The sequence below is a fragment of the Perca fluviatilis genome, chromosome 4, assembly GCF_010015445.1.
Source record: "Perca fluviatilis chromosome 4, GENO_Pfluv_1.0, whole genome shotgun sequence".
Lineage (NCBI taxonomy): Eukaryota > Metazoa > Chordata > Actinopteri > Perciformes > Percidae > Perca > Perca fluviatilis.
The window spans coordinates 8069193-8089866 of record NC_053115.1 but is presented as its reverse complement, the minus strand read 5'-3'; the positions used below and the strand labels follow the sequence as shown (position 1 = coordinate 8089866).

Sequence of the window (20674 nt, the reverse complement as noted above, 5' to 3'; positions counted from 1 at the left end):
ATTCTGTTCCATGACCAGGCCGAGAGCAGAGAATACAAGCTAGCTACATATGGGGCAAAAAGCTTTTGCTTCCAGTTGCTGTTTCCTCATGAACAACCTTTCATATAGTAATCCCCACTCCCAAAAACGAACAACTCCCTACCTAACCACACACACTGCCGTAGAAAAGTGGGCCAGCGTGGCTTCCTGTCGGACCAATGTGGAGGTATCAGGGACTAGGGCCAGATGCCTGCAGACAAACCCTGGCCACCAGAGGCCCCGCTGGCATAAAACCCAGAGAGAAAACTGATCTCGATCTCACTTTCAGTCACAGTACTTTGTTATTCTATGGGTTTCTTTATCTATCACTGTGTTGTTTTAAATTCTTCACATACATGCCCTTATGCTACGTCTTTCTCAGCTGTTGTATTTGTATTCCCTTCATCTCACTGTTCTCTGAAAGCAGATTTCAGTTAAGCTACTGTTGTCTTTGGCAGGGACCATATTTTCTAATAATATCTAAGAGCAGTCTTTCCCTTGGAGACCTTTATAACTGCCTAAGAATAATATACCCTCATGTGCTATATGTAGCATAATGGCTTTATGGGACAGTGGGGTAGCATAGCGATTAAACAAGCAATTGTTAAAATGACAGATACAGGGTCAAGCCCTTAGGCGAAATTGTTTGGTGGAGTCTGACCTCCCTGTTTAGATATATAGGCATTGCATTCTTTATAGGGACTGTATGAAGAGTACTGGGGTGGGGAGGGTGGCTGAATCTTATGTTTCATTCTAACCCGTTGACATAGAAAACACTGCAATATCCTCCCTCAAATATGATGAAAATACAGCCACTCTCTAGTTGTTTAGTAGGGAGCTGTTGAATTAATGGTTATGACAGCCACCAAAAGAGTGAACCAAGAAGAGGCTGCAGATTTTGTTGAGGAAAGACAAAGTTTAGGACTCACCGTTCTGACTGTCAGTTCTGGGGGATTGTCGTTGATGTCGGTGATGCTGATAAGGGCTGTGGCTGTGTTGGACAAGCCAAAATTCAAGTTGCCTTCCATGTCAGTGGCCTGGACAATGATGGTATACTGGGACACTTTCTGTAAAAAAAAAAAGCATATCAGATGCTGCAACTAACCCGGACAAAGGAGTCAATCAGCAAAGAAATAATTTTGCCATGTGACAATGACATAGTAAGTGAATAAGTGAATGCATAAATGAAAATCCCCTCAACTCACATCTTCCCCTCTTTCTACTCACTCACTGAAGTCTGTTAGAACACCTTATTTGTCCAATAAACACACACACACACACACACACACACACACACGGACAGACACACACACACACATACGGACAGACATACACAAAGTTGCAGGGAGGGAGCACTGTATTGGTAAAAGGCCCATCCATTATTGCCTAAAAGTCTTAGCTTTCTGCTGTGGGAACAGACCAGGATCATCACTCATTGTAATGGAGGCGCCGACACTTTAAGATGCGCCACGGTGCTGCAGATAATACCAGGAGGTGAATGGGCCTTATTTAGTCCAGTTACAGTGAGGGAGAGTCACATCAGAGTGTAATGCAGCTCACTCTGCAATATTACAGTGCCATGACGAGAAACACCATCAAACATTAGGCTTGGTTGAGACACAACCACAAAACAAAGGCAGAGAGACAGTGCATCCACTTTCCAACATCGTGACACTGTCCATGGTGCTGAAAGTTCAGTCTGTCCCCAAACTCACCACCGGAAAGAAGACTCTATGTGTGTGTATGTGTTTTCATCCTGACAGTATAAGCCTGTCTGCTTTGTGGTCTCTTTCTCTTCCTATTAATCCATTTGGCTCAAACCTCCATTGTGTCAGAGCAAAGAGAGGGAGAGAGAGAGAGAGAGAGAGAGAGAGAGAGAATGGACGTCAAGGACAGGCCAGTGTTCGGCACACAGGGCCTGCTACTTTGTTGAGCACCCACAATGGGTCCTATCAATGGTCTAATGTTCGTTTGTTGCTAGGCTAGTTTCGCCATATTCACCCAGGGGTCTTGCTTTCTAAGGACTTGACAGCCAGTGGCACTGATGTCAGGGACTGCCTGGAGGAACCAGAACAAACCCAGGCAGAGGTCTTGTCAGTATAAACGGGGGAGTTATTGCTTTCTGCTCAGAAGGCTGCTTCTTAGCTTTTTTATTTCTGTGAGTCGTGGCTTTTTTCCTTTTTTTCCTCCTCTGGTTTGTTCGGTTCTCTTTGTTAACTCACATTCTGTGCTTCTTTTGATCTCTCCCTATCTTTCTGATAGCATCATGGCTACTCAGTGTTCTCTGCCTGTCGGTTCTCTATCTGTATATCTCTCTGTCTGTCTGTCTCTCTGTCTGTCTTTCTGCCCGTCTTTGTGTATCTCTATATCTCCTTTCTCCCACTCTTTTTTTCAGTCGTGAAGGATGCATTTGATTGTTAGATCAGTCAAACCATTGAGGCCAGTTAAAACACCCAGCAGGAGTGATTTAGCACCTCTCCAAGTCATTATGAACAGCGCAGACATGTTAATCTGCACCAAACCAGCCCTATTAATGAAAACTCAATACTGGCTGCCCTTTATTAGACTCATAATGAAATATCAATACCATCTCCCCTCACAGAGCGCGTTAGTAAATAGAGCCTCCAATGAATGTGTCTCTCTGCAGACTCATTTAGATCCAGTCACATACATCAATCTAGAAATAGCACCAGATGGCTGTTAGAAGCTAATAGGCTTAAGCTTTGATGGAAGCCTTTTTCTTTCATCAGGTGAAGAGAAATGACTGGAGCTGAGCCAGCAGGTGGAGCTCTCACACAGTATGAGATGTGGCTGATGTGTCCTATCCTGCAGGGTTACATCACTCATCTGAGAGTAGTTGTGAGTTTATGGTCCTTCTAGTCCACACATACACATCCGCTTACGCTCCAGTGAGTGGGAACAGGTGGGACACTCTTACATTGGGTATACACGTGCACACCAAACACACACGCAGAGCCAAGCGCACTCTGCTGTCCAAAAGTGGCTGCCCGAACAAGCCAGTAAAGGGCTCTCTAATGAGTCCTACAGAAGTGCCGAACAGAAAATCTCTCTGTTAGATTAGAGTCCAGCGCTGGCAGGAAATATAGCTTCTTGTATCACGACCAACAGCAACAGCCCAGACTCCCCCACAGGCCTTGAGCCTTACAGACTTAATCTGCAGGAGCTGAAAGCCATCAGAGGCCACAGAAACACCTGTACACAGAGCTCAGACAATAAAACCCAATCCCTTTTTTTCACAGGGACCAAATTAGGTCGTTTACCATCCGGGAGACTGAAGAAAGAAACAGGAAAATGGCTTCAGGCTATCAATGTAAGCTACTTGACAAGTCAAGTCAAGCAGCAGACAGGACAGATGGAAAAACCTGGTTGCTAATGGGTGTTAAGCAAATTGACTTGTTCTCAAGTGAGACTTTGTTAGCAAGAACAAAGTAGGTCGAAATAATGGTCTGAACATGTAAGGCGATCTCGAACTAGAAAATGCAGAGAACTACAAAACATGTACAGTGGTGAATTAATTATACCTCAGCTGAGTGTGCATTTTCACTAGGCGTCCCGCAAAGGCCCACTCAAAGAGGGTAAAGAGGGAGAGGCCAGAAGAGTGAGAGACTTGCTCTTACTTGTGTCGTTTGTGGATTGAGTTCCGGCCTGCCAGGCTCCTAGTGGCCACAGTCATTAGCTTGTCACTTACAATCTGTCTCAAACGGCCCAGTACTGGTGGCTAAAACTGTCACGACAAACTCCCTTCTTTCTTTTGACTACACTCTCTCTCTCTACCTTAGTGACCCTCAGTGTCAGTGACCGCCACTACAGTTTCAGTTCAGTTCAGCTGAGATCACTTCAATTAAATTTACCTAATTTCATTTGATGCAATTCGACTCCATTTCATCAGATTTTAATTCAGTTCAGTATATTTCAGTTCAGTTCCACATACACATTGCCAGTGAAAAATTGTAAAGTACAATACACATCTACACAGTTATTTTCTATTTTCACATCATTTCCCAGTGAGTACCAAAAGTATGCAGAGAAGTCTGTTTTGTCTCCATCTTCATCATCCAGCCCTCTTCAACCCTTGCAGGGATGTCTCTCAGGTTGTGTTGAAGACACAAACAGCTCAATGTTAGTTTGAAGAGAACACAAGCTAGCGCACTGTTCTCTGAAAGCTTTTCTCTGAATCCCATTGTAGAGATATGTAGGTACTGTAAATCTGCGATATAAACTCAGAATCCCCTTGATTAGATACGCCCCCACATTTACGCAAACAGCTCAGAGTCAGTACTGGGCTGTGAGTCACATATGAATAAAGCTGCTAGAATAAAAACAAGCAGACTAGGTTTAGTTAATCGTCCAACTGAGCATCAAAATACAATAGACAGGACATGATTAAGCAAATCTGAGCATGATGAACATGCTGTTGCCAGGCTTGCTGGCTCCAGCTGAAAGAAAGGGAAATGTTAGTCAGGAGCACGCTATGCATACTCAGATGACATCTTAGGGAGAAGAAAGAAGAGTGGCAATCACCTGTAAATCTCCTAATATAGGTTATGTGGAAAGTTAACCCTTTTGACATAATGACACAAAAGAGTCTGCAGCCATGCACAGCGGTGCTTTAAACTAAATGCTAACATCGGCATGCTAACATGCCAACAATGGCAATGCTAACATGCTGATGTTAAGGTATAATGTTTACCATGTTCACATCTTAGTTTACCATCTTAGTAAATACAAATGAAAAACTGATGGCGATGCTAGTGAAAAAGTAATTGGATTAATGACATGATTGCAATGACGGCAATCCATCCAATAGCTGTTCAGACATTTCACTAAAAACCACAAATGTCAACCTCATGGTGGTGCTAGAAGAAGGGCATTATCGAGAATATCTCCAATAATAATATCTCCAGTAATTAGGATACATTGTCTGGGGACCGTGAATGTCTGCAGCAAATGTTGTGCCAAATCTTTAAATAAATATAGAGATATATTTTCACACAATACGTGCAAAACCTGACCTGCTAGAGGAAATGTCACCAAAATCTATAAGATTCATTCTCTGGGGACCATATGTGTTCAAAGTCCAAAGTGGTGACCTGACTGACTGACCAACATTGCCATCCCTAGAGCAATGCCACTAGCTTGGCTAAAAAAGGGAACATTTTTAGCCAGAACAATTTAAGGACATAAAGAATGTGTATAATCCAATGAGAATGAAATGGGGGATATTTGAACTTCTGATTAATCAGTTTTAATCATCTTGCTGACAAAGTGACAAAAGCTATCATGTCTAGATACAGAAAGAGAGGGAAAGAGAGAGATCCCGAATAAAGCTGTGAAAGGGTTCGGCACAACTGCTTCTCCAGTAATATCTGACATAGTGTTAAAAATCTCTGTCCAGTGGTTACTGTAGGGTGTTCATAGTCAAAATATGTGTATAAGTTCTACAGCGAATTTGCTGACATTAATCACATGTAAGGGAAAATATTGTTATAGATTTGAGATAACCAGGCATTGGTGTACAGTAATAGGTACACTGCATAATTTTGCATTGTATAAGTGAATGTCTTGGACAATGGAAACTATTTGACCAAGATCATTTGGTATTTCCTCCCTCAAATCATCCTCCCACAGGGTCTTAATAAGGTCCAACATTTGTGGACAATTCTATTGTAAATGCATTAAATCAAGTTTCTTTAAAGAATAGGCTGGTGTCAAAAAGTCATCACGGGATTGTCCATGGGAAAGACAAAATAATGAACTGCTTTTAATATCAAAGTTTTGCTTTAGTAGTGAATATTCATCCGAGAGGAGGTGCTACCTGGAAAGTTAACATAACTCAGGGTCTCAGAGACAATAAAGCCCCACACCCATTTAGGATGCCTGCTCTCAGCCTGTATCCCCAGTCAGGCTCTGCAGATCCTAATAGAGCCAGGCTGTGTGTGTGGCACTCATGTCCTCGAGGCAGTCCAGGCGATGTCCTAATCATCAACGAGACAGTCCAACATAGAGCTGGCGTCAGCCTGGTGGACAGCCTGGCGCCGGGCCACACCATGCCACGCCAGAACGTTCCAATCCAGGGCTTGTGGGAGATGAAGACAGCCTGGGGTAATGAAAGACAACAGCTCTGCCTGCCAGTGGAACCGGAGCCATGGAAAAAGGGCACAAAGGACGCACATCCATGCCAGCTGTGGCACCCTGACATCTCCCACTCTGCTACCTGCTGCACCAGAGTCCTACTTCATTAGAAATGTATTTCTACACATACTGACTACCTACGACTGATAGACGAGTGTATTTTCAGTACGGCATATAAACATACACAAAACTGTATAAACTAAACCACCACATCTGAAATCTGTCCAATGCAGTATTTAGGCTACATAGCCATGTTATACTTTAGGCTGTATGGCGTCAAACACACATGTATATGACTTAGCCCAGCTTGTTAGCTTGTGGGCAGGAGCACGTGGAAGCATGTGAGGTCAGAGGAGGAGATGGGGGTTGCAGGCGGTTAGGGAGAATAATTGGTATTCAGCGGTGTCAGAGGTAAGTGATACCAGGCTAACCTCCATGTACCCCCTGGTCTCCTCGACACGAGAGAACCTGCTTCACCCCTTAATTAGCACATGAATATTCTAATTAGACTCCGGCATGGTGGACGAGGATGAGCTAAAGTGTGAGAGAGTTGGGAGAGGAGACGGAGAATATAAAGTATGTGCTGCAAAAGTGTTTGTACGGTATTCAGTGTCCATACAGTGAGTATGCATATTTTTGTTTTTGTGTAGCAGCATGTGTATACACCACTCTGGTTGCATGGATCTAATTCATCATATCCGCGGCTACTCCTCACGCTGTGTGAGCCTTAATGCATCTAAACAACAAACAGAACTGCATGGGAGTGTGTATGCGAACACGTGCCCATGTGTCTGAGCGTGTTTGTGTGTTTCTGTTGATGACCCTGACAGCAGGTGAGTGAACTCCCAGGTGTGTCCCAGTTTTAGTGGGAGGATCAGAGGCAGGTGGAACTGAGCCTGGCTTGATGTGTCCAGATTAATGAGCTTTCTCTCACTCACATCAGTTGCTACTGCTGCCGCCTGGGCCAAGCTGGAAACAGGGACACAGAGCTGGCTCACATTCACAAGACTCATTTATATTGTTCCACAAATGTATGACGCTATCATGCCATGCCAGTTCCGTAAAGAATTTGGATAAAGAATGTGCATTGATGTATTGTATTCTTCTGTGGTCAAAAGCTGGTTTTGTTCTTGATAGTTTAACCGTAATTATTCTCCAAATACGCTCGCCTTACTGTTGGTACAATCCAGTTTTAATTTCCAAAGTGTTGACTGGCCAGGTTTAGTGCCGAGAGGGAGCAGTGGGACTTCTCAGAATATAAACATTATGAGACACACTCAACGGTGCTTTACTGTCGGTAGTAAAATCAGCCAACTAAATTACGAAGATGAGATTATCCTCATAATGGTGGCATATGAATTTGAACGTTTCCCTGATTTTGGCAGGTGTATTTTTTTTTCAAACCTTGCACCACAGAGAGATGTGTGTGAGAGAAAGGCTGCAGGATGAACAAGGTCATATTAACACTACCGCCAACAGTCACCTGATGCATCTTGGGATAAACAAAAGTCGGCCCTGCGTGACCTCCCTCATTAGTAGAATAAGATGGAAGATGGAGCAAAGACGACGCGTGTTGTGGTGCTGGTGGTGTGTGGGTTGGCAAACAATCTCAGATGAACAGACGCACACACCATCAGTGGATGACACAAAAGACAGCAATGAAGAGAAAGCTCCCGCGACCTTGCTATTATAGCCGCCCTGCTCTACGCCATTCATAGTTCTACACAATAAGAAAACAGGCAAATTACTGCAACGAATGAAGTCATTTTGGGCCCGGTTTGTTTTATTTGACATTTTTGAAAGAACAAATGCTGCTGAAAGTGATCCTGATTTTTTTAAGATTTAGTTACATCCAGGGATAAAACTGGGACTTAGGAGGCAGGAAGCCCTGGAATTTCATAGCATTGTGCATTCAGAAAAAGCAAGCTGATGGTAAATTGATGTTGGAAAAAAAGACCTTTTCCATAGGATTTTCAGTTCATTATTTAAAGGTACATTGTGTAAGAATTTCTCCCATCTAGCGGTGAAATTTTATATGACAACCAACTGAGTATTACTTTCTAGCCCCTCCCATTCCGAGAGCATTTTACAGTAACTCCTACGGTGGCTGTATTATTTCAAGAAGTACGACATCCTCCGTGAGTGTTCCTTCCAGTGTAATAATAGTTTTATGTTATTTTGGTACCATTTCATTGCTAACATCAGCTATCAGGTTCCCAAACATATGCAAGCTAACGTTAGTAAAGTATCAGTGTTATCGTTATTCTGTATATTGTACAAGATTAATAGTTTAAGGCAATGTTTACAGCATAGGAGAGAAGCAACGGAGGTTTGTGTTTTTAATATATTTCTCTGAGCAGTATGAACAATCAGCGTCTTCAGCGTCCCTTTTAAAATCCTTGCTCCTTACGAGCTCTTTTCATCTTGGAAAAGCCACTCCAATATTAACTTTGGTCTCGTTGCGTTGCCTGTTGCGTTGTGATTTTAATTCTCTTTTTAACTTCCTTGGCGACTCCATTACATGTCCTCGAGAATAGGCGTGATCCTCCATCTTCAACAGGCTTTCAAATCTGCCGGCAGTCGCGAGTAATCTCCCCCTGGCATTGGTCACGGTGCCACTGAGTGTAAAAGTGCGAAAGGCGGAGGTATGTCCCTCTTTGGCTAATGTATTTTAAAGATGGAGGCGCTACATGGCTGCCGCCATTCGAGCGACTCGCTCGTATGTTTTCTGAATGATTCTGAATGGCAGATTCTACGCGTACGAGAATACTTTGATTAGTTGGTGGAAGTAATTACACATGAATGAGCAATATTTGTGAAAGAACAAAGGTTTTTTTGCTAAGAATCAACTAAAAAAAATTACACAATGGAGCTTTAAAAAAACTTATATAAAATAAAGGATGTATTTGGGTAATTGTAATTAACTTATAATCAGATATTTTTGGGTTAAACGATGGCCAAAATAGGCAGACCAGATAAAGACATTGAAACCAAGACTTGGAAAGCATCTGTTAGGGTAACTGACCTGTATTGTGGCTAACCCACATTTGATGGACTTGATGCTTTCATGAAGCACTACACAGCTGTGTTGAAGAGAGCTTTAGTGGGTGACACACGGGCGAGCAAGTCGGTAGCTGGCTACCAGGGTAAATCAAGTTAGTCCAAAATAGAGTAACTATGAGCATCCTGGTGGCTGGGTGGTTAAAGAAATAGCACAACATTTTGGAAATATGCTTATTTACTTTCTTGCCGAGAGTTAGATAAGAGATTGATACATATTGGTCATAATAGTCTGTTCAGCAAAGACTGAAACCTGGGGAAAACTTTTTAGAAAAAGTTAGCCACGCTCTTTTAAAGGTAAAATAAATCTTTCTACTAGCAGCTTTGATGCATAGGCTACTTATTTGTATCTCCTCATTTCCTGCCTCTATATAATTAACCACAGACTAAGAAAAAAAAGCATAGACAGTGCATTTCATTTTAGTGATTGACATTTCCTTTATGTTACCCATCCTGTTGAAGCTGAGCTTCATTATGGACTGACAGGCTGGCTCTGGCCTACTTTAACCCCTGGATGTATCAACCAAACCGCTGAAGAGAAGAGAATAATAATACATCACTGGATTGTATTTTATGGCTGGGTAGACACAAATGAGATGCAAAATGATCAAATGATGAGAGTAACAGGGGAACAATGCATACAGCTGACACTGACCTCTCTGTCCAGGCCGGCTGCCACTGTAACTATGTCTCCAGTCTCGCTGTTGATGGTGAACATGTTGGGGATGGGGGTGTGGGGAGTCTGTGAGAGGATGCGGTAGCGCACCATGCCATTAGCTGTGGTGGAGTCGTCCGAGTCGGTGGCTGTCACCTGCATCACAGACGAGCCTGTGGAAAGAAAGTTAGTTAGCCAGGGAGACTAAGAGGCCTTTCAGACCAAAGTGTTTGCGCTGAGCTTGCCACTGGGTTCAGCACGCATCTACAGCGCTACTGTGCGAACTCACTCAAGTAGAATAATCTGAAAAGTAGATGATGCACCAGTACACACAGCACTAGAGGAGGTCAAGATGAGAAAAAAGTCAGAAAAATCAGCAGGCGCCATTTATAAAAAAAATATACAAAGACGTGCTTTGTACACATACATTTTAAAATACATATGGCATTACGAAGGTCTCCCATTACTGTTAACGAATATCTAGAAAAATACATAAGAAGAAGAGAGAGAGAGAGAAGAGCTCTCAGAGAAAACTCAGAAGACAACAAAACCCACTCATGAACTAGAAACAAGTCAATCCGACTTTGCAAATTGCTTTGACATTCTCTTTTCTTTGGCAAGCAACTTTTAGAGTGAAAGTCATTACTGAGCAGAGTACAAAACACAATATAAATCTGTTAAATAAGACCCTTTTTTAAGCTTTGCTGTTTTGTCATCTGTATATAGCAAGCTAGTGTGGCAAAGTTTCCACGTCTACAGAGTCCATTTAGTAATGAGCAGCACTGGGTCTTATGCCATTTCCACCATCCATTATTTCAGCCTTCAGCGGCACTGTGGCTGCCCTTAATGCTCCGATGCTCTCTCCCTATTTGTCTTAGAATCACGGATAAACACTGCCATTTAAGGCAGACAGCTCAGCGGTGGTGAGGCGGAGGGAGTGCGTGTGTGGGTAAAGAGTTTATGTATGTCTGCGTTTACTTACAGGTCCATCTGTGCATCTGTATGCATGTGCGTGTGTGTGTGTGTCTTCACAGCACGTATCAGGGTGAGAGGCCCTGTGTCCCTGCATCTTACCCAAGCAGAATTATTGATTTGCACAAGTTTGTCAGCTCGGCTCACAAATGCGACCAGGCAATTAGGAGCACTTTGTGCCGGAAAGAGGAGAGATCACCTCGCCTCTCTCTCAGGGTTCCGTGAAAATGTCACTTTCCATCAGGCAGCCATTTACAGGCTGCTGCAGCTTCTGCTGCAGACAGAAAAAGACTTTCAGCTCGCAGGAGGGGGACAGCAGGGAGAAGAGACAGCTGGAGCACTAACATGCTTGAATGAGAAGACAACGCAAGTAGATAAAAACTTAAAAGTAGGGAGACAAGGACATAGGAGCTGAAGCATAAAAAGCCAACGGGGAAACAGAGGACAGAGAGAGTGGTAATTATAACACCTACATTCTGTAATTTCAATAACATTTTGTATGTTTTTTTTTAATAAAACATACCACTATTTTTTAATGTCAGTGGGCACCAAAAAGCTTCTCAGCAGCTAATGTTACCTCGGTGGGCAGTGGGCATGACATACGGGCGGTGGGTGGATGAGCAGACACTAAACCAACAACGTTGAATTATCACATCAAAAGCAAACAAAATGAGTCATCCCAAAACACAGCGTGTATGTTTTAGTGTACAGCAGAAGTAAGTTTTGCTTCATAAATATAAATGCCTCAGCTGAAGCAAAAGAGCTGCTGGACTCGTGGCAGATTTGGCACTCCCTTGTGGATCTGACAAGTTACAGATGTTTCTATTCCCGTGATTGTGTCTAGATGGCACCACCATTCCAGTGACAGCCTGTATGGACAGGATAATTGTAGCCTTGAATTCTATTTCAAACGTCATTAAGTTTCAAATCCGGATTTTACACTTTGTCCAGCAAGGAAAAGCAAAGAGTCCAGGGAAAGACAGGAAGAAGAAAAACAATTACAGCTATTCCACAGAGGACAGCGTCAATACATGATCAACCTTCCCAGTCCCGTAGGGAGGGAGAGAGGACGTGAAGTTAAATCACACGTCGGTGCTGCTACCTTTCGTTTCAATGAGGAGGATTTAGTGATATGATGATGGTGCGTTTTTAGATCCAAAGAGGGGTTTCCATGCCTGAAAGGGTTAATCTCTGAGCCTGTTTAATTCCTCTTTAATTTGAACACTAATTCCAAATCCTAATTGCTTTTCCACCAAAATCACTGGAGCTGAAAATTTAACTGGTGGCAGGCACACATATTGTTGGTCATTTTGCTCACGTGACTTGAGATCACCGGTGAGGTCTATGTGCTGCAGAAACATTAGTCAGCCAGAGTCAACATCTGCCTCCCAATTAGAGGGAAGATAGAGAAAAAAATATAAGCTGGATAGAGACAGATAGAGCAGGAACAGGGTGATAGACACACACAGATGCAAAGATAGGAAGCAGAGGAGGAAATTGCAAAGCTGAAAAAGAAAGTGAAGACGCGGAAAGAGGTGAGAGGGTTTATAAAGACCACTAAAAGCAAAAGTACAAGGGGAAGTCAGGGAGCAAGAGGGCCGGAGATGGACGTGTAAGAGGATAATAACTCTCATCAGTGCAGGGAAGATAGAGGTTGATCAAAGTACTGTGGCCGCAATACAGTAGATAGAAAGGGAGAAGGAGAAGTAGAGGTTGAGAGGTAAGGCAAGAGAAAAGGTTGAAACCTGGTAAATCTTGGGGCAAGTGATGAAGAGGAAACACAGTGTTCACACAAGAGCCTCTAATCGAGGCTCTATACTCTCCGAGGAAACAAGGGCACAATCCAACCATTCAAAAAAAGCCACTATGAATGAGTTGAGAACTAGAATTACAGCCTCACCGTTGTACGACTCTGCCAACCAGTCAATTACTTTGAAGGAATTTAATAAAAGGTATTAAGTGTATTTTTTGGTGAAACGTGGATTCTTTACACACATCTTCAGCGTGGCAGTGATATCTTTACAATCACCACAGTTTCAAGGTGGGCAGCCAAGATTAGTGTCACCAATTCAATTTCTGACCAAATGTGAAATATGGTCACAATCTCCCCTTCTGTTCATGAGCTATGGCCGGTTATGGCGTTAAATAATGGCCAGAAAAACGTTTCTGCGGAACATTATGATGTCTTCAGGACAGCAAGAGAGTAAGACGCAGCGCCCCTGTCCCCCCATTGAGGGCAAACTGACTGCAAGGGAAGGCACACTGGTTTTGGATCTTGCACTCTCATTTATGAAGGCCTTTTTGAGGAAGACGGCCCATAAAAGGGAACAACTTGCTTTCAGAGTCGGGGAGAAGGGCGAGGGAAGGAGAAGGACAGAACATCACAGGGCAGATGTTCTGAGTACACTGCAGCCTCAGCCAGCAGATCTTTATCTGAAGCAACTTAGTCTATATCCACGACGTTCCACTTTGCTCCGTTGGAATTTTAAACTCCGTCGATTTATGAGGACTATGCTTAACTGCTCCTCAGATCTCTGCAGGGTAAATCCAGACAGCTAGCTAGACTATCTGTCCTATCTGCTGCATGACTTAAACAACCTTCGTACACATGTTCCACTAAAAAAAGTTCCTTCCTGAGGGTATTTTGTAGCGGCACTGTGGCTCCGCTACTCAAATCCCGGGAATGCTGTGTGGACTAGAGGATAGATACCCGACCCAATTAGAAATGATGTTCGGGTTGGGGTCGGGCTCGGTCATATCATAATGACATTGAACATTTTTAATTTTAAACAGCTTATTACATACTAGGTACTGCGCGCCTGTGTTAACGTGCGCTTGTTGCCCTGTGTGCGCTGATGCGCTCATCTGTTGTGACATTTCCAAATGCCTTCCTACAGTTGCTTAATAAAAGTGGGCTTTCCACACAAACAAACGTACATGTGTCATTAGTATGATAAAATAAAATAAAATTAGATCGGGCTCGGGTCGGGTTCGGTTACTGCTCTGTCGGACGCGGGCCGGGCTCGGACAGAAAAATGCGGCCCGATCCGCACTCTAGTGTGGACTAGCCAGACCCTCCTTCGCAGCGCTGTGGAGGAAGGTCTGGCAAAGCGAGACTAGAACCCACTTAACACAATGCAAGGACTGTCTCATGTCAAAGTCTTCTGGCTTTATAATAATTCAGATCATTTGGGGGACCTTGGAAAAGCAGTTTTTATGTATTTTTTCAATGTATGTGTATGTAGTGAATGTTAGCCTGAGCGTATAGCTCTTGAGCCGCACAAACATTATTTTGCATGATACAAAATGAGAACTATCCAAAACATCCTATTTGCACACATTTAACAGGTTTAGAAGGTTCCCCGGGATAATCCTTGAATCCTATTTATTCCTCATTAACAAGAGCTGAATGTGATCAGATAGCTCATTTTGGCATGTACTGTTTTGCTACGTCTGATTACCTGCACAAATTAAATTCTATTAGTCACAGGTTCATATGGTGCTTAGCGGGGGCCCGGTGCCAGAAAGTGACAAATGAAGCCGTTTCAGACTGATCCTGGCTGACGGCTTGATCGGATCTCTCCCTACGTAACATCTGGTGACAGTGATAAGGGCGGTTCCCTGTAGGTCTCCCTCTTTGTTGGCTTTCACACAGCGCTTCATGTGAAGATGTGTTGTAATGCTTCAGAGATCCTTTGATATCTGGGTCTGTAGATACAGAATGTGATACTACTGCAGCTTGACACACATCCCCCCCATTGCTTTGTATTTAGAAAAGAAAATAGGGGCCGAGGATTTATCCATAATAAAGGCTTGCTGCTCTTTCAAACATTTAAAAAAAATATTACTAATATATCATTACATTACATGTCATTTAGCTGATGCTTTTATCCCAAATGACTTCCAGTTAAGTGCTTTAAACCTTGAAGGTACAAGATCAAGTAGATTAGCTTTAAATAAGCCAAACTACAAAGAGTCATATGAAAGTGCAACTGTAAGGTATTTGTATTTTTTTTTTAAACATTTGAAATGTCTTATACACTCTATACATATATTTAATTTTAGACAGTGGTTATATGCCTTATGAGCAACCCATCAGTGCATTAATTTGAAATATTTTACAAGTTTTGGATACATATATATACTTTTCCTATATTGAATGGAGTTAAAGGAGAATTCTGGTCGATTTCAACACGTAGCTCTGTTAATAATAGTAGTAAATTTACACAGCAAACTATACACACAATACTTGGATAGTGTTTCTATCATTTTTTTGGTCCACTTGCGACCCCTCTTCACAGGTTCTTCTTATTTCCTTTCTTGTTAGCTATTTTGCGACCCCTCATATTTATCTTTATGACCTGTTTGGAGGGTCCTGACCCCTGCATTAGAGGATGGATACCCGAACCGATAATAGTATATTTGGAGTGCTGTCAGTAGCGAGAAAAACGAAAACAGTCGGTGTTGCCTACACCGTGTTATCCTCCTGCTAGCGGTAGCACCCAGGAGACTGAAACAGGGCAAGTTGTAAATGTGCTTTTAGTCTCTTAACATGTTCGAAATGTCATTCCAAGTGCCTACCCATGTGAAGTGATTCCTTCCGAGTGAACACAGTGAATCTGACTGCAGTAGATGGGAAAGAAATATATAAAAGTTGTGCTAATTCAGCTCTGTTTAGTTCCGGTGTTGAGACGGCAGCACCGATAGTTTTTGTTTTTCTCGCTACTGACACTCCAGCAGCACTCCAAATTTACAAACAACAGAGCTACGTGTTGAAATCTGTCACTGAACGATGTGAGTCGAGCACAGATTTTGCGACAAGTAGCCTACAAGATGCTAACGGCTTTTTGAGCTAACGTTAGCTATCAAACAATCATAGAAAGCTAAAACGTTTTTGAAATGACTGCTGCTGCTGAGCTAACGTTAGCTATCAAACAATCATAGATAGCTAAAACGTTTTTGAAATGACTGCTGCTGCTGAGCTAAAGTTAGCTATCAAACAATCATAGAAAGCTAAAACGTTTTTGAAATGACTGCTGCTGCTGAGCTAACGTTAGCTATCAAACAATCATAGAAAGCTAAAACGTTTTTGAAATGACTGCTGCTGCTGAGCTAACGTTAGCTATCAAACAATCATAGAAAGCTAAAACGTTTTTGAAATGACTGCTGCTGCTGAGCTAACGTTAGCTATCAAACAATCATAGAAAGCTAAAACGTTTTTGAAATGACTGCTGCTGCTGAGCTAACGTTAGCTATCAAACAATCATAGAAAGCTAAAACGTTTTTGAAATGACTGCTGCTGCAGGCTACAAGTTAGCAATCAAACACAACAAAGGCGGTCACTTGAATGGCGTTTTGAGCTAACGTTAGCAATCTAACAATCATAGATAGCTAAAACGTTTTTTAAATGATTTCCATCTTCTCTTATTGTATGTAAAGAGAATAGTTTATTATTTTATGGATTTCACAAATTTCAGTAAGAAATTGTTATTATTAGTTATGCCGTAAACCGTTTAAAACTGGTGAAGCATGCTACAAAATGAAAGCATATATCAGTGCAGACAGACTTTGACGGAGGCCGAACAATAAGCAGCAAAAAAGGTCATAGAACATCTGAAAAACTTCCTATGCAGCATTATCCTAGTGTTTTGTATTTATTCGTGGACTCATTGTTTGTCATTCACTGAACTATTGCTAAACAAAGCATTCCGAGATTATCTTCCTGTGAAGAAATTGTGCTCAGCACATTTCTTCATGGGAGGACATTGTACTCGGGAGTAAACTTTCACTGATTTTTCTGAGACAATAGAGCAGCTAGCGAGGTGATAACTACATACAATTTATATTGCTTTTGGGTGAATTATTCTTTTGACACTGGTATCTAACCATGCAGATAATTTCCTTTTTCTTTCCTTTTGTTGAGAAGTTTGACTTCACAGCATCAAGAGGGGGGAAATGTTTTAAATTGCTTGTTTTTGATTTGTGTAAAATAACCTTAAAATACATTTCAGTAGGTAGAACATGTATGAATATGAATCTGAGGCACTCAGCCTAAGATAAGGCTCATTTGTTGCCGGGAGGGCCTAAGATTCCTCTCTATTTATGATTCAATGTAACAAGAGTTTATGATGTGTTAAGTAAGGTGCATACAAAAAAGTTATGTATTAACAAGGATGTGCACAGACATTTTGGGGGACAGGGGCTCAAGAGAAAAAAAGGGCACTTCTCATAATTATTTATATAAAAAAAGTTTATTTTTAAACAAAACATGAAATAAATGAACATAACTGTAACTTCCTTACCAAATTATTTTAATCAGAACTCAACAAAGTATAATCTCCCGACCGGATATTTAGATTTTTTATTCAATAAATACATTTGTCTGACAGGGAAGCTGCGCATAAAGAGGAATATATATATTCCTGTATATATATATATATATATATATATATATATATCTTCATTTATTTAAAAAAATAAATAAAAAGGGCACTGCTGAAGCCCCCTTTGAAGTCTATGTGTGCACGTGCCTGTGTATTAATTAATTAATGTACATTATGCACTCATTCATATCTTAAAGTTGGCCGTGTATCCCGAAAACAACTTCAGCAAAACTGTGTGTGGCACACTTGAGGTTTAAGCTGAGTCCATTATTAGTAAATAAACAATTTAACTGGCGGAGGATATATAACGGCTTAAATGGGACAGAAACATGTCTCCTTGAACTATACACTGAAGATAAATCGCAGTCATTCTTGTTTTCTTCGACTAATCAGGCAATTAGGCCAACACGGCTTTGCACCCTACTTTCCTAATTAAAATTCATCAATTCAGAGACCAATGACTGAGCAAAAGGAAGCCTCACACAAAGGAAGCTCCACACACACTATGCTTTTTTGACTCTCAACACCTGACATTGTGTGCTCAACAAATAAACTTGGCAGTGATTGCTTAATGAAGAGCAGAGCAATTATACTGTACACAGTATTATATATTTCTAGTTAATTTGTATCACAGATTAGCTTCTGTTTAAAACTAATTCTTATTCAAAAGACTTTTGTCGCTGCATGCTCTCTTTTGAAAGTAAACAGAGATTATCAGAGTGAAAACCGAAGAAAGTCGTTTTTGGAATGTCTGGTTGCCCTCGCTAATTAGGAGCTCTGTATATGGACTCACGCTCCACTGAGGGGTAACCAGTGGTACATGCACATGCACATGCACACACACAAACACACTTTCCTATATTGTTTACAAATTCCCCTGAGAATAAACTTTGCAACAGAACAATATCTGTACACTGTGAAGACAAACATGGGTCCTCGGGGTCTGATCGTTAGAACAAGAGTTCTTCCAGTCGAGACATGAAAGCTACTTGCACATTCTCCTCTTCTCATCTCTGGCTTTGCACTGACCACAGCTCTGTTCCCTGATTCTGAGAGAAGGTCTACATCTCTCCACGCTCTGCAGAATCTGATAATGATGCATCGAGCCAAGATACTGTGACACAAATATCTCATGAACTCGCCCTCATCTGAACCAACCCAAATACTTCAAGAGCCAAGGCAAATTCAAACCTCAAAATGGTGGTTGGTCGTTAAGTCCAACCTTATTCGAGGATACTGCAAGTAAGATTGAAACATTAAGGTTTTCTGAAGGGCCCTCTGAAGACGGAAAAGAGAGAAAAGAGCATCTGATTGGTCAAACTGACTGAAGTAGAGTCAAAGACGTGAACAGGATCATTAAGTAACAAGAGGCTGTGTCATTTTCTTCTCGCAATTCTTAGTATTTTAAACCAATACAATAAAACCTTTTAGCTATTCATTTATCAGTCTAAATCGCACAGCTTTAAGATTATTGCCTCTTCTGTGCATTCATGTGAATTGTTAATATGATTCTGTGTTTGTAGGTATTTTATGGCTTCCATTATATCAGTCATTCAAAACTGAACAAAAGTGCAGTCTGAGCTCATATCGTCCTCCAATAACAAAATGCAACAGCACTTCCTTTTCACGTCTTCTCTAATCACAATGCGAGCTTTGATATGGAGCTTGTGTGTTAAGTAACCCTAAATTTGATAGGTGCAAACGTGAAACTGTTGCATATACCAAACTCTATAAACAAATCCCCATAAGTATTTGTTAATGCAGTGTAGAGTGCGGATCGGGCCGAATTTTTCTGTCCGAGCCCGGCCCGCGTCCGACAGAGCAGTAACCGAACCCGACCCGAGCCGGACAGGCATTAAGATATTTGTGTCCGAGCCTGACGCAGTTAAAATCAAATTTTTTTCTCATGTACGTTTGTTTGTGTGGAAAGCCCGCTTTTATTAAGCAACTGTAGGAATGCATTTGGAAATGTCAACAGATGAGCGCATCAGCGCACACAGGGCAACAAGCGCACGTTAACACAGGTGCGCACCTACATAATAAGCTGTTTTAAATTTAAAATGTGACCTGAACCCGAACATCATTTCTAAATATCTGTCCGAACCCGGCCTGGCCCGTCGGATCCCGACGGGCTTGGTACGGGTATCCATCCTCTAATGCAGGGGTCAGGACCCTCCAACAGGTCATAAAGATAAATCTGAACGGTCGCAAAATGGCTAACAAGAAAGGAAATAAGAAGAACCTGTGAAGAGAGGTCGCAAGTGGACCACTACATTAAGGCATAGTGATTATTGCTTGTATTCTTTCAGACTCACAGTGTCCAACAATGGAATCAATTCAGTTTTACTTTCCTTCTCTTTCACCTTTGTAAAAATAAAAATGATAGAAACACTATCCAAGTATTGTGTGTATAGTTTGCTGCATATTTTTTGCCTAAATGAATTATCTTGATGATAGCTGTCCACAAAAATAAACTATAATCTTGTTAAAGTAACCATGTGGAACTTTTAAATGGTTCTTAAACTGTTTAATTTTCCATCTGATGATCATAAATGCAGCAAACGAAACTAACAGTGAAAAGAACGCTATTTTTACATGGTTTTTATTAATGCCTCTGCCCGGGTCCGATTCTTCCCCGCAAAGTCACAAAATGATTTACGGCAGGCACACCCGCTCTACAGTAACACATTCTGACGGGTCCCAGATTTCAGTGTAGCACCAGAAAAGGCTATGTTTGAGGATCCAGCTAAAAGGTAGCAGGAGATTTTTTTATATATATATATATATATATATATATATATATATATATATATAGGCCTAATTGTATTTTTATTTTATTTTAGAAGTTAGCTGTTGTAGTTATGGCTGATACTGGGGCAGGGCCATCACAGAAAAAAGGGAAATTAAATGAAGAACTAAAAGCTAGGAGGGGGAGTGACAGACGATGGGGCCAAACCCGAATCGCTTGGGCTTTCATGGAGACAATTACTGGATTGTAAATGATTCAAAACCGACCCTGAATGTATGGGATGTAATATGTCTATTTCACAATGCGAGACGTGGTTGTACATCAGTAGCCTACATTAAATCACTTCCCCTTCCATTTAGTGCCCAGCTTTTATTTCTTATCAGTCCATGTTTGTGTTAGCCTACTATTTTATTTATTTGTCCCCCTGTAACTTTACACAGTACTCCTTGGGTTTCATGAAAGGCGCTATATAAATCAAAGATATTATTATTATTACGTTGGTTGCTACAACAAACTCTTGCTAATGCTTTGGCTCGTGAAACTGTGACAGTGACACCCGGTTTACCTCACGATACATCCAAAGTAGGCTGAGGTCGGCTACACACTGGCTGCGTGGCGTGAGCGTGTCGGCTGCGTGGAGTGTCGGTTTTTATTTCGGCTCCCACGTTAACAGGTTAGAGCTTA

The 20674-nt window shown here is 41.7% G+C and overlaps 1 protein-coding gene across 2 annotated transcripts in view; it reads right to left on the bottom strand.

The window, feature by feature from the left end:
- Positions 1-20674, bottom strand: part of cdh4 (cadherin 4, type 1, R-cadherin (retinal)) — a 230280-nt gene that overhangs the window by 26165 nt on the left and 183441 nt on the right. For both annotated transcript variants that reach the window (XM_039798604.1, XM_039798605.1), the window contains exons 8-9: positions 9887-10059; positions 948-1085 (exon numbers count right to left, since the gene is read on the bottom strand). In XM_039798604.1, the coding sequence (XP_039654538.1) occupies positions 948-1085; positions 9887-10059 (311 nt within the window). The remainder of the gene's footprint in view (positions 1-947; positions 1086-9886; positions 10060-20674) is intronic.